Source organism: Hippocampus zosterae, chromosome 13, assembly GCF_025434085.1.
Source record: "Hippocampus zosterae strain Florida chromosome 13, ASM2543408v3, whole genome shotgun sequence".
NCBI classification, from domain to species: Eukaryota; Metazoa; Chordata; class Actinopteri; order Syngnathiformes; family Syngnathidae; genus Hippocampus; species Hippocampus zosterae.
The window spans coordinates 19002432-19017118 of NC_067463.1; the positions used below are offsets into that span (position 1 = coordinate 19002432).

Genomic DNA, 14687 nt, shown 5'->3' on the forward strand with positions numbered 1-14687 from the left:
CCCTGGAACCGCATTACAGCAAAGAGTAACTCATTTTGACCACTACTGGTTTAACAACCCATTTGCATTTCCTCAATGGACTGGTGTCAAACTCAAGGCCCGTGAGCCTGATCTGGCCCGCCGCATCATTTTATGTGGCCCGCGAAAGCAAATCAACCAGGTCAACTTCCATGACGCTTGCTCAAATCCGTACCAAAATTTCAAGTTGTCATATGTAATAAATAGGAATGCTGAGCGATTGCGAGCATTTTCTTCTTTTACATTATTACAGAAACTTGAACAACAGGGGAACAAACTACTCTCCTTGACTTTTGATTTCAAAATCTATTAATTGTGTACTTTAAATGCAATAATACGAGGAAGTGATTCAATATTTATATAGTTTCACAGTCATAATGGCCCTCCGTGGGAAACTCTCACTACAATGTGGCCCGCGACAAAAACGAGTTTGACACCCCTGCCTTTATGTATTCAGCACCCAAATCATTCGGTGATTTACAGACCTGTGAGCAGAATCTTAAAATCTATTCTACAGCTGACTGGACGCCAGTCACTAATGGAATCAACTCATTTTTTAACTGTTTTTTTTTTAAAGGATCTAAAAAACAGTCGAGTTGTTCCGAATCTGCTGGCATCCTAGTTGGGCTTCCCGCTGAATGGTGACTTAAACGTAGTCATAAACGTAAAGTGTTTATGTTTATTACTTACTATGTAATATGTTCTGGACTCTTTGTTGCATTCTGAGCATTCTGAATGAGCTGGAGTTGGTTGATTGCAATAATGAAGTCTCCTGGAGATAAAAACATGGATGAGATTCTCCTAGTCTGCTTGCAGCATGCAACCCTTCAGTCTGGAGACATTTTCAGCTGGTAAAAAGCTGTTTTATGAATTTACCGTAATTTTTATTTTATTTATTTATTTATTTATTTGCCAAAGTTTAAACTACCTAAATGCAAATATCCAAAAACATGCGTGGCAGGCTGATTAAACACTCTAACTTGTCCCTCGGTGTGAGTGTGAGTGCGAATGGTTGTTCGTCTCTGTGTGCCCTGCGATTGGCTGGCGACCGATTCAGGGTGTCCCCGCCTACTGCCCAAAGACAGCTGGGATAGGCTCCAGCACCCCCCGCGACCCTAGTGAGGATCAAGCGGCTTGGAAGATGAATGAATGAATGAAAACAGTGGTAGATATGGGAAGCAAAAAAAAAAAAAAAAGATTGTGTATGCAGTAAAAAAATAAATTGATAAAAATAAACATCGGAATGTCTTTTAATGTAATGTCGTACTGTTTCTTCTGAACATACATACTCAAGTAAAAGTACAATTGCTACTCTTCCAAGTACAATTCATCCCAAATTATACTTTAGTAAATGTAGCTGCAGATGTAGAGCGTTACTAGCCATCTCTGGCTGTGATAAATGGGAAACACACTTGAACATCTATTTCCATTTCTGTGGACTATCTTGAGAGTAACGTCATCCAAACCTTGTGGGCAGAATAACCCACCCAGCACCTCTGAGGGGCTGCCATGGGAAGAAGATGCTTATATTTGATGCAATTCAGAGAGGATGTGCAGAGAGCTCATTCAGTCCCTCGAGAAGCCCTTCTGCCTTACAGGGTCTTTCTTTTCTTTTTTTTTATTGAATCCTAAAACACAGCTGCTCTCCCAGGGTGATGGCCACTAACCAAAGAGTGCTTCGGCTTGTCTAATCTTTGTAGACTCACCGACAACAATGTTGTGTTTCGTAAAGTTGCATTTTTCTCAAATTAAATGAGTTGGTTGCAATAAAAATGTTCACATCTGCCTCACTTTTCTGTGGTTGATATTCAAATCTCAGTGCTGGATTCCCTGTGCGTCATTTACACCTTTTCCAGTGTTTGCGTGAGTTGTTCCTGAGTTCTGCAGCTTCCTCCCACATTTTGAAAACGTCTGTTAGGTTCATTGAAGAGTGCCACTTCCACGTATTTTTGTTTTTTAATCACAAAAATGGACACATGTTTTTCAGTGAACAGTGACATGTGCAAGTGCTAAATGCAAACGTTTCCCCCCCCCACCCCCCAACGTGCATTTAGCCTCCAGTGAATAATTAACATTTTACTTCTACAGCTTCATGTCGGGAGCGTTGCGTTTTCTAAGTAGTGTTTACTGTCAAAGTGCAGCAGGTGCAGAAGGTAAAAACGGCCTTTACCTCATCATCACTCGAGTTCGCAGTGACGAGCAAGCTCTCTGCTGGGCACGTGCCTCTCGATTCCCTCTTCATCTCTTTGTAGTGCGATTGGTTGGGCGGCTGACGTCAGTGCAGCTCCCTCGCTCCAGTTACGTGTCTGACGCCTGTGCGGAGAGAAAGTACTTCAGTCGAACCTTTTATTTTCATGTTTAACCCTTTACCAGACAAGGCTTAGAGGCTTCCCAAGGGCGGGAAAAACATGTCTTCTTAAAGATCATTAAAATCATAACATCTTTAAAATGTAAAATATATGCATGTATTTTACATGGACATATAATTGTAATCATCTGAAATGAAAATTAAGATGAAATGACTTTGCAATAGAGGGAAACCGGAGCTCTAGCAACGCATCCATCCATTCTTCTGCCCCGCTTATGTTCTCACTCTCAGTCACTATTTTCTTATTTAAATATTGTACTATTATCATTATTTACATTCATATATCATGGCATTATAGTTTCCTTCTTAATGACTGTATACATTTGGGCTTCTGAAGTGTCTGCCCAACCATCACATCATTTGAAATTAAAACAACGAATGCTTATTTCGGGATGAAAAAAAAAATCACCCTGTGAGTGAACTTTTCTGCACTTCCATCACATCGTTACAAAATAGTGGGGTTCATTTACATATCCCTCCAACCCCCACCTACACACAGAGTGTCATAATCAATGACTCTGCAGCTTTGGTTGGCCTCGGATCCATTGAGAAAGAACCACATTGAGGCCAAAACACTTTCATTTTCATTCATTCATCTTCCGAGCCGCTTGATCCTCACTAGGGTCGCGGGGGGTGCTGGAGCCTATCCCAGCCGTCTTCGCGCAGTAGGCGGGGGACACCCAGAATCGGTTGCCAGCCAATCGCAGGGCACACAGAGACGAATGACCATCCACGCCAACACTCACACCTAGGGACAATTTCGAGTGTTCAATCAGCCTGCCTTGCATGTTTTTGGAATGTGGGAGGAAACCGGAGACCCGGAGAAAACCCACGCAGGCCCGGGGAGAACATGCAAACTCCACACAGGGAGGCCGGAGCTGGAATCGAACCCGGTACCTCTGCACTGTGAAGCCGACGCGCTAACCACTGGACTACCGGGCCGCCCTAGATGATTATTGTTTTCAGTTTTTGCTCTTTCAGTCTTGTCCACCTGCCCTAGAACGTTCCTAATGTGTTTTACCATTATCCAGCGCCCCCACCCCCCTAAAAAATAAAGTAGCTCCTACCGACAAATCCTGCTCACTAATGCTTTCCCCCTCCTTTTGTTTACAGAACAACCTTGCTTGAGGCCTGCACTCCACTGAATACCATTCCAGTTGAATCATTTGAAAAATTAATTATCGGTTGCGGTTTGCAGTGGTCGTTCAACAACATTTTAGTCGCATTATTTTACGACACGAAGCAGACGTGATTTTCCAATGTTATTGCCGGCGAGTGTACAGTCTCTGCACCCTCTCTCCAACCTTTCTCCCTTTCTCCGGCGATTCTCAGTCAATCCTTCTGCATTATATTCTCCACCGCGAGTGCAAATTCTGGATAAATAAGCATGCCGCGTTCTGCCAGCGTGTGAAATGGCTCGTATCTGTCTTTGCCATTAGACTATTATGAAGCTTTGCATTATTCAGCAGGCCTGAGAGACTGATCGTTCCACATTTGAGTCCTTTTCCATCCCGCCCCTGGTGTCCAACTCAGTCTGCCTCCCGGCAAAGGTATGGAACCGAGCACGGATGCAGATTCGAGGAGCCTATCGATACCGGTCTGCTTCTCACTATGAGCACCAAAGATGATTGTGTCAGTTAAATGTTGCCGTCTGAAAATACCCGCCCAGTGTTCCAGCCGGCACATGCAAGGAAGGAAGCGAGGAAAACGTGACAGACCATATGGTGCTGTGACACCTTTTTAAGGCGTGACATCTTGTGGATCGCTTGGCAAACTACACATCGTTCAGAGCAAACCACACTTGCATGGTCCATCCATCCATCCATCATCTACCGCTTATCCAGGGCCGGGTCGCGGGGGCAACAGCTTTAGCAGAGAAGCCCAGACTTCCCTCTCCCTAGCTACTTCTTCCAGCTCTCCCCGGGGGATCCCGAGGCGTTCCAAGGCCAGCTGGGTGACATAGTCTCTCCAGCGTGTCCTGGGTCTTCCTCGGGGTCTCCTCCCAGTGGGACATGCCCGGAACACCTCACCAGGGAGGCGCTCAGGAGGCATCCGAATCAGATGCCCAAGCCACCTCATCTGGCTCCTCTCGATGTGGAGGAGAAGCGGCTCGACTCTGAGCCCCTCCCGGATGACCGAGCTCCTCACCTTATCTCTAAGGGAGAGCCCGGACACCCTGCGGAGAAAACTCATTTCGGCCGCTTGTATCCGGGATCTCGTTCTTTCGGGCACGACCCATAGCTCGTGACCATAGATGAGGGTTGGAACGTAGATCGACCGGTAAATTGAGAGCTTCGCCCTTTGGCTCAGCTCCTTCTTCACCACGACAGACCGATACAACGTCCGCAACTTGCATGGTCATTTAAAAAAAATGCATGGGCATTTTTTTTTTTTACTTGCATGGTCATTTAAAAAAAAAAAACCCTGAAAACTTTGCTCCTTGTTGGCCAATCAAATACAACAAAATGGCCCTTGTCGATTTGGAGCAAGGTTATGAGATCTAATGCGGCGCATTCTGCTGAGGTCAGGAGAATGTTGTACATGTTTGTCTTGGCGCAATCAAGCTTCCATCCACTATTCGTTTCATATGCCACTGCGCTAATCGGCATTTTGCTGATTACAACACACAGGATCAATAATTAAACAAATTAAAGTGGACTTATGGGTCAATTTTCCTAACCGCCTTTAGTCGATAGCCGCCGAGTCCCCATGGCTAAGTCTAAAAAAACTTCTTGCAATGTAACTGAATTACAAATGTCTCACCAGAACATTTGTCTCCGCAATTCTGTTTGCGACCATAGTTTTACACAGCACAGTGATGCAAGTGGGACATAAAATCGATGCGCCTCTTGAGTAGTTGCGCTCATTTGGCAGAAGAATGCACTGTCACGCAAAGAGCACATTTCACATTTATTTCTTGTCTCGATACTTCTAGTGTAAAATTTGATATTGCGTACTGGCGGAAAATCAAACACTGTCATGTCGTGTGTGTTTTTTTTTTTCTTCAATAAAAGTCGTAAGCGGTTATCTTAAATGAGTCATCTTTTTGTAGATGATTTGTTACTGCAACATGAGCTCATCCAGAGTGTTAGATCTTGTTGACATATTAATGGGAAGGATTACACAATCGATTGTTAAAGAAAGAAAGAGAAAAAACATATAAAAAATAACCCTTTGTTCTCATTCATTCATTCATTCATTCATCTTCCTAACCGCTTGATCCTCACTAGGGTCGCGGGGGGTGCTGGAGCCTATCCCAGCTGTCTCCGGGCAGTAGGCGGGGGACACCCTGCATCGGTTGCCAACCAATCGCAGGGCACACAGAGAAGAACAACCATCCACGCTCACACTCACACCTAGGGACAATTTAGAGTGTTCAATCAGCCTGCCACGCATGTTTTTCGGAATGTGGGAGGAAACCGGAGCACCCGGAGAAAACCCACGCACGCCCGGGGAGAACATGCAAACTCCACACAGGGAGGCCGGAGCTGGAATCGAACCCGTTACCTCTGCACTGTGAAGCCGACGTGCTAACCACTGGACTACCGGGCCGCCGGATACCCTTTGTTCTCAACCCTCATTATTATTTCGACACTCGTTGAATGGAAACTGCAAGGAAAGCATATCCGTCCGTTGCTTTCAATCCATTACCAAGCAAATTTCCTTTTGGGAGATCATGCAGATTGCTGGTTTTACTGTAACAAGAGAAGTCGATCATGATTAAAATACTGTACAGCTATTTATACAGTGTGCGTTTTTTTTGGGGGGGGGCAAGAGGGGGTTGGTGGAGTGCTCCCTCAGGCTCCTTTAAGGGGGTGCAATAATTACTACACTGTAGAAGCCTCCACTTTTCCTGAATTGTCTTATTCCTAGCACAGTAATTTCCCCAGTACTGTAGAATTTGGATTTGAAACTATGGCTGAAAGCTTCTGCTCGGCATTGATCGAGCGCGTGGGTGACTGTTGCACGCATCGTGCACGACCTTAAAGAATGGGCCGGGTGCCTCCTCTCGGAGCAGCGATGAATGAGGGGGGTGGGGTGGGGGGGCTGCGTCAAGCGCGCTATATAACCGCGCGCAGCTCGCTGCGGCGCCAAGCTTCAGTGAACAGCTCCGCGGTGCTGAAATATCGAAAAGCAACACGAGTGGCAACCATGGAGCGACTCCCGTGGAAAGTTTTTCTCCTTTGTTGCCTGGCCACCGCGGAGAGCTCCGCGCAAGACATGGGACAGAGGCAGTTTATTTGCACGTCGGTGCCCAAGGATATGGACTTGTGTGCGGCCACCATGCAGAACAGTGGGCCGGCGGAGGACCTGAAGACTACCGTCATGCAACTGCGAGAGACCGTGCTGCAGCAAAAAGAGACCATTATGAACCAGAAGGAGACAATCAGGGAACTAACGTCCAAGTTGAGTCGATGCGAGAGTCAGAGTTTCCCGGCTGCGGTGGGACCCGGAGGGAGGCGGCCGGGCGTCAAGAACACCATGGGGGATATTTCACGGGGCACCGCAGAGACCCTTGCCCAGCTGGGACACACTTTACAGACTCTCAAACAGAGACTGGAGAACCTTGAGGTAGGCAAGTTCCAGTCCGGCCAAAGTTCTGTAAGAAGCTAAGCCACACGTCCACACTCGGTGCATCTTTTACCGAGCATGGACAGAATACTTGCGAGTCAATTCATTAGGTACACCTGCACGGTAGAATGATGCAATGCAAGCGCTGTATCACACAGATAGATAGATAGATAGATAGATAGATAGATAGATAGATAGATAGATAGATAGATAGATAGATAGATAGATAGATAGATAGATAGATAGATAGATAGATAGATAGATAGATAGATAGATAGATAGATAGATAGATAGATAGATAGATAGATAGATAGATAGATAGATAGATAGATAGATAGATAGATAGATAGATAGATAGATAGATAGATAGATAGATAGATAGATAGATAGATAGAGATATTCATTCATCCCATGAGGGAATATATATTGTCACAGCAGCATTAGTCACATATGGATACCGCATTAATAGAGAATCAGCCAGCAGAGTAAAAACTAATAATAAAAAGAGCCCAGTTGACAAGGAAGTGGGATATCTAATCGGAGTAATTAGCCGTTGCACGTTATGGAACGGTGAGCGTGTATGAATGGCATTCGCAGTGGCGACCGTCACAACTGTCTGTAAACATGTAGTTTTAGGGTCGCTTTCAGTGCGATTCGGTGCGTCTCGATGTCTTTGTAAACCGCAATTAACTTCATGTTGAAATAGCACCCCGCCCCCCGATCAAAAACAGTTATCTTAAATGCGAAGAGGAGCTTGGATATGATTGATATGTTGTGCAAGTTATGTAGCTTACCCGACGAGTGCGCATACGGGAAACAGTTCTTCACAGCAATTTGACGTAGAGCCAAACATCTGCAAATACACGAACGCCCAGGCAGGTAATTGAAAAATAAAAATCTCCACCCGCAATTAGAACCTAGCTTTCGGCTCTTAACTCATTCAATACCAGCCCATTCTAGACCGAGTCTGAAAAGACGTTTAAAAACGTCTTTGGGAGTGAACGAGTTAACAAATGCATTTTTCCCTTCCGTACGCTACAGCAATACAGCCGAGGGAATAACACTGTCCAGGGGAACAGTCTGAAGGATCTGATTCAAAACAAGATTGATGACATGGAGAAGCAAGTTCTGTCTCGGGTCAACACGTTAGAGGAAGCCAAAAGTGGTTCCAGGAATGACAGCGAGCAAAGGAACCGAGTGGAGTCCACGCTCACTTCTCTGCACCACCGCATCACAGACCTGGAGAAAGGTGGGTACATTGGATCTGCCTCATAGGGGAGAGCGTCATTAAAGTCGATTTATTGCCCAAGATTGTGCACGTCGTGCCCCCGAAGCCCCCGATACGATGAGTTCATGAACTCCCATGGACTCAGATGTGTTGGGGTTTTTTTTTTCCCCCCTCGCTTGCTACTGCTGCTGCGGCATCCATCGCCTCGCGCGCACACTCGGGGAAGAAAACTGCATTGCTTTGCATATTTTAAGACGAGTTTTCCTTTGAGCCTCTTGCTGCTTTGCAGTCAAGCGCAGACAGTGTTACAGAGTGACTGACAAAAGAAGAAGAGGAGGAAGAAAGAAAAAAATGAAGAAAAACGAGAAGCCGAGAAGTACATTTTCTGTTGCGGGGAGGTAATTGCTGATCGGGGCTTCTCTCATGGGCGAGTTGGAGCATTTACGGGGCTTTTTCAACTCTTCTACTCGTGAGTTTGAGAGTGTGTGTGCGTACGCGGTGAGCGTGTGTATACTGGTCGTCACACTCTACGAGCAAAACAGCCTTCTTGTGTTTGCTTTTATCTGCGTGTAACACAGCTTCCCCTCACATGACCAAAAAACACGCATGTCCTATAATCTAAACCAGGGGTGTCCAAACTTTTTGCCAAGGGGGCCAGATTTTACGTGGTAAAATGTCAGGGGGCCGACCTTGGCTGACATTCTTTACATTGAACAACAATATTGTTCAACAAATTTTAGTAAGCCAGTCTGTTTCACATTTCCATTTTTATTTTAATTTCAACAATCTTAAGAATTTCTTTTGGTTCATTTGAAACAGGAATTTGAAATATGACATATCAGTCAATATAAACACGGAGTGATGTCTTGTTAACTCGTGAGTGATGCCCTCTAGTGTCTAAATGCTATTACTCATTTAGTGAATGCTATTACTCATTTAGCCACTAGAGGGAAGCAGTACTCTATGAAACATCACTCGCCAGTCTACGAGACCTCAGTCAATGCAACACGTGTTCCATTGCGCCCAACCTGCGGGCCAGACGGCACTGATTTTATGACGGGGGCCGAGGGCCGGATGAAATTCGACCGCGGGCCGGATTTGGCCCGCGGGCCGGACTTTGGACATGCCTGATCTAAACAAACACTTCGCCATCGATGTGAATGTGAGTTGAAATGGTTGTGTGTTTAAATCTGGCCTGTGAGTGGCTCGAGACCCGTCCAGGGCATCTCACCTCGCCTCTTGTCCTAAATCAGCTGGGGAAGGCTCCGGAACATCAGCAAAAGGGCACGTGGTATAGAAAATGGATGTATGGCTGAACGTGTCGTGGGTGCATCAAAGGAAATGGAAAGTGTATTTGTATTTATTTGGTATTACAAACAGCAGGAGTGAAAATAGATCTTCCATTTGTCACTCTTCAGTTGTGCTCATACGAATTCCATTCACATCTTCATTGTTGGCTCATGCGCATGAACATGAATTTTGATGAATGTTGCTCTACCTCTTGCTAATCCCCAAATAGACGCACTAGATAAAAATAATTCCCATGTGAGCAAAAGCAAACTTTTACAGACAGACTGGTATTAAATCTCATGTGCAGGCAAAGAAAACAGACCCACGGATAAGTTCCAGCTGACGTTCCCCCTGAGGACCAACTACATGTACGCCAAAGCCAAGAGGAGTCTACCCGAGATGTACTCCTTCACCGTTTGTCTGTGGATCAAGTCCAATGCCTCGCCAGGGGTGGGGACACCCTTTTCTTACGCTGTCCCGGGGCAGGCCAATGAGATGGTGCTGATCGAATGGGGAAACAACCCAATGGAGATTCTCATTAATGACAAGGTACGACATCGACGCGTGCATGGTTAGTCCGTATCGTATGACACTGTAAGACAAAGTTAAAAGATGCATTTGAATGAACAAGCTGTAACTTGCCTGATCCAAACCAGGACGATGTTATGAAGGTGAGAAATATAAGAGACATCGGTTGTTAATCAGCAGGACCCGGAGGAAGGTTTTCAAGTTGCAAACGCTCGGAAAGAAGATTTACATGGACATCTATCTGCCGCAGGTCGCAAAGCTGCCGTTCCTCATTAATGACGGCAAATGGCACCACCTGTGCATCACGTGGACCACCCGAGATGGGATGTGGGAGGCCTTCCAGGACGGCATGATGAGGGGCAGCGGTGAAAATCTGGCACCATATCACCCCATCAAACCGGACGGGGTGCTCGTCTTGGGACAGGAGCAGGTAGATGAACACACGGGTTGCCGCGGAAATGCGCAGCACTGAAATATCAATTGTAGTTTGAATCAAAGCCCACCGAAATTGAGTGCAACTTTTTGCTGGAGTTACATTTCAAAATGATTAACTTCCTGACAAGCAAAGAAATAAGTATAACCGCTGGAAATGAGACACGTGCAACAAAATGCAATGACTCACCCTTTGAAGAAATACAATACAATACAATACAATACATGCTGATTTATATGGCGCTTTCACAACAGCGGCAGCTGTAACAAAGCGCTTTACAAAACAGTTAACATAAAGTAAAATAATAAACACAACACATAACATAAAACACGGACAGTCGTGCAGTCCTAACCACTTTTCCGTCACACGCTTTGTTGTTTGAAGCAGTTTGAGATGAAAGAGGAGAGAATCAAAGTGTCCTTTAACCAGTGGATCAGAGACGTCATGCTCAAAATGTGCACACGTCGGCTACAAGCTAAGTTTCAAAGTCAACAAGAAGCTGTAGCATCCTTTTTTCATTCATTCATTCATCTTCCGTACCGCTTAATCCTCACTAGAGTCGCGGGGGCTGCTGGAGCCCATCCCAGCCGTCTCCGGGCAGTAGGCGGGGGACACCCTGAATCAGTTGCCAGCCAATCGCAGGGCACACAGAGACGAACAACCATTCGCACTCACACTCACACCTAGGGACAATTTAGAGTGTTCAATCAGCCTGCCATGCATGTTTTTGGAATGTGGGAGGAAACCGGAGCACCCGGAGAAAACCCACGCAGGCCCGGGGAGAACATGCAAACTCCACACAGGGAGGCCGGAGCTGGAATCGAACCCGGTACCTCTAAACTGTGCAGCCGACGTGCTAACCACTGGACTACCGGGCCGCCTCACCTGCAATATCTTTCCAAATATTGTTTTAACAACCAATCCATTCATTCATTTTCCGATCCGCTTATCCTCACAAGGGTGGCGGGAGGTGTGCTGGAGCCTATGCCAGCTGTCTTTGGGCAGTAGGCGGGGGACACCCTGAATAGGTTGCCAGCCAATCGCAGGGCACACAGAGACGAACAACCATCCACGCTCACACTCACACCTCGGGACAATTTAGAGTGTTCAATCAGCCTGCTACGCATGTTTTTCGGAATGTGGGAGGAAACCGGAGTACCCGGGGAAAACCCACGCAGGCTCGGGGAGAATATGCAAACTCCACACAGGAGCTGGAATTGAACCCGGTACCTCTGCACCGTGAGGTCGACGCGCTAACCCATTGACCGCTGTCTCCTTTCGCAGGATACACTCGGAGGAGGCTTTGATGCAACACAAGCCTTCGTAGGTGAGTTAGCAAACCTGAATATCTGGAATCGGAAACTGTCCATCACCGAAATCTACAACTTGGCAACCTGCAACAGTAAAGCACCAGCCGGCAATGTCTTTTCTTGGATGGAGAGCAACATTGAAATATTTGGAGGAGCAACCAAATGGTCCTTTGAGCCTTGTCGTTCAGCCAACTGAATTGAATTGAAGCCATAGAGAAAAGGCCGCGGTGTATTTCTGAGTTTATGTCGTTCTCGTCTTCATTTGATGTTTGTTAGAGGCCATTTGATCTGGACTTTAGTTGTAAGCTTCAATCTGGAATTTTTGCCATTCCCAAGAATTTATGTGCTGGACAACTGTTCTCATTCTGGGGGCTGGCGGACTCATTCTGGGACACCTCGGTTTGTTGTTTTCCGATGTGTTCACTTGAAAGCACAAATTCGATTTTTGTTTTGGCTTCTGTCGTCTGGGCCGAGCATCTGGCAACGTACGCTCCGTATTTGGACAAGTCACCATCCCAGCAAGGAATTCCGTAACAGTTCCCACCTGTTTCTCAGAGGAAGCCTTGTCAATTCTCGTCGGCAGTTGATGCTGTCAAGAGATGTCGAGCGTGAGGCTTTTCTCCTCCTCCCTTTTAACACCACTTGGCCCCTCGGAAACACGCACTGTGACTGACAAAGAGAACGGACGGACCGAATGTAGGGCATGAATGAACAATCAAAAGTCAGACAGTGGCACAAGTCAGTTTGTATATGTCGTTCGCTTCAAGTGTTTCTGTAAGAATGTCGCCGACTTGCCAACATTGTTACAAAGCCTGGGTGCCTTGGGCTGGTCCAAATATTCAGCACACACACATAAAATGTTTAAAGTTGCAAATTCAGTCTTCATCGATTTTCATTTTTTTCTTTTTCAATTTATGGTTTCGGATTAGTTTTCCCCAACATTTGTTTTGGCAGGTGTTTGTACTGCTCTGTATTAGGAATGTTACAGTATCTGTATAGTAACAGCATGGATGACAGAGTGCTGTGAAAGCATTGTTGAAATCTGCTTTATTATCTTTGGGTGTGGGTTTTTTACTGCATTGTTATATGCTCCAAGCATGGCAAACATGACAGATGAACAATTTAATTTTTGTAATAAAAAATTGTGATACTCAATGTCACGGTGCATTTCTGGTGCTTTTTTTTTCTTCTTGATTTGCAACGGAATGATCAGCAGTTCAAGTTTGAAGACGGCAGTTAGAGTATTTTGGAAGGTGTCTTTCCTTCAACTTGTAAAAAATGTAAAAATTAAACGGAGTCACTCAACTTCGAGACACATAAATAATAACAGGCAAGTTATAATACGTATATGGGGAACACAAGGGCGGCCCGGTAGTCCAGTGGTTAGCACGTCGGCTTCACAGTGCAGAGGTACCGGGTTCGATTCCAGCTCCGGCCTCCCTGTGTGGAGTTTGCATGTTCTCCCCGGGCCTGAGTGGGTTTTCTCCGGGTGCTCCGGTTTCCTCCCACATTCCAAAAACATGCGTGGCAGGCTGATTGAACACTCTAAATAGTCCCTTGGTGTGAGTGTGAGTGCGAATGGTTGTTCGTTTCTGTGTGCCCTGCGATTGGCTGGCAACCGATTCAGGGTGTCCCCCGCCTAGAGCCCGAAGACAGCTGGGATAGGCTCCAGCACCCCCCGCGACCCTAGTGAGGATCAAGCAGCTCGGAAGATGAATGAATGAATGGGGAAAACAGTTCTCAGAGTTGCATTCACGCGTACGAATCACAAGAGTACAAATGTGACGGCCAGTAGCCTAATGACATGCTGTTCTGCTGAGATAATTGTCCATTTTGTCTACAAATTCACCAAGATTTAGTCTAAACTCTGATAAGTATTATCTGCTTCATGTCAAGTAACATTTAATGCAAATGTTTGTCATGGGTCGCCATTTTGATTTCGATTAAATAGCAGTCCAGGATGGTGGTTGATTTACGCATGCTCAATATTGGGAAGGTAATGTGTGAGAAAAGATTGGTGACACTTACAACTCGGTTCATGAAAACCTTAAGCTTCGGACAGGGGTTGACCACATTATCTACTCCAAGACAAATAGACAGACGACCACAGATAGAAAAATAACGGCGGCCAAAAAGAGCATTTTGACATCGAAAGCAAGGGTAACACTTCATTTACCATAGTTTTTTTTTCTTCGTTGGTTTTTAACATATGAAACACTACTCTGTGTTGCATTTATGAAATCTATGAACATTTACCGAGAACACATTTTTATTTCTGCATGTAACCAAAACAATTTTGAACTCTTCAAAAAGATACTTGGTTGAATCTTACTTTCAAATAAAAGTCAATATCTGCTTGAGCCCTTCTCTTCTCCATGAAATGAAAGCCAAACTTAAATCATCTACCAGCTGCAAACCAAACATGCCGTCTTGCTTGTTTTCCATCATCCTTTTATTACAAAAGGAGCGAGCGGTCAGCTATTCAATTTAAATTCAAAAGGCCTATTTCAAGTAACAACCAAAATATCTATCCGCAAAATAATAGCCGATTAAAATATTTATTGTTCCTGGTTAATGTGATTTTTGCTCCTGCACCTGAGCACATCAGGGCTGCAAACGTCATCTTAATTTCCACACATAATTGTAAACTGCTAACTGTCAGGCGTGAGCAATGATTGGTATTTGATATACAGTTGATGCCGTAATTGTGGCGCATGTTTGCAGCGAACCCCCGCCCCCCCAAAAAAAGACAAAGGAAATGTTTTAATTTTATAAGTGCACCATCATCATTCAATTCATATTGAGGATTACATTTGAAAAGTGACAGAACTACTTTAATTCTAAACGGAATACTCATGATATATTTTCAAAAGTCACAGAGGGCCACAGCAAAAGGATGAAAGGGCCATGTCCGGCTCTGGAACCGCAGGTTTCACAACC

The 14687-nt window shown here is 45.3% G+C and overlaps 2 protein-coding genes across 2 annotated transcripts in view; one reads left to right on the forward strand and one right to left on the reverse strand.

Moving 5' to 3' along the window:
- Nucleotides 1–3717: 3717 nt before the first annotated feature.
- The window catches only part of si:dkey-237i9.1 (SEC14-like protein 1), a 92431-nt gene continuing 81461 nt past the window's right edge, over nt 3718–14687 (reverse strand). The window contains exon 15 of the mRNA XM_052083271.1: nt 3718–3802. Within this exon, the coding sequence (XP_051939231.1) occupies nt 3733–3802 (70 nt within the window). The 3' untranslated portion in view covers nt 3718–3732. The remainder of the gene's footprint in view (nt 3803–14687) is intronic.
- Nucleotides 6469–12907, forward strand: LOC127612595 (neuronal pentraxin-1-like). The gene is made up of 5 exons (XM_052083320.1): nt 6469–6958; nt 8000–8207; nt 9784–10025; nt 10255–10434; nt 11722–12907. Exons 1-5 carry the CDS (start codon nt 6539–6541, stop codon nt 11941–11943), a joined length of 1272 nt encoding a protein of 423 aa, XP_051939280.1. The 5' UTR covers nt 6469–6538; the 3' UTR covers nt 11944–12907.

Excerpts from the sequence above, each read along its gene's own strand:
- LOC127612595 (XM_052083320.1), top strand. The coding sequence starts at position 6,539 with ATGGAGCGACTCCCGTGGAAAGTTTTTCTCCTTTGTTGCCTGGCCACC. Across the intron at positions 8,208-9,783 it reads CATCACAGACCTGGAGAAAG|GCAAAGAAAACAGACCCACG; the intron begins GTGGGTACATTG and ends TCTCATGTGCAG. Across the intron at positions 10,435-11,721 it reads TCGTCTTGGGACAGGAGCAG|GATACACTCGGAGGAGGCTT; the intron begins GTAGATGAACAC and ends CTCCTTTCGCAG.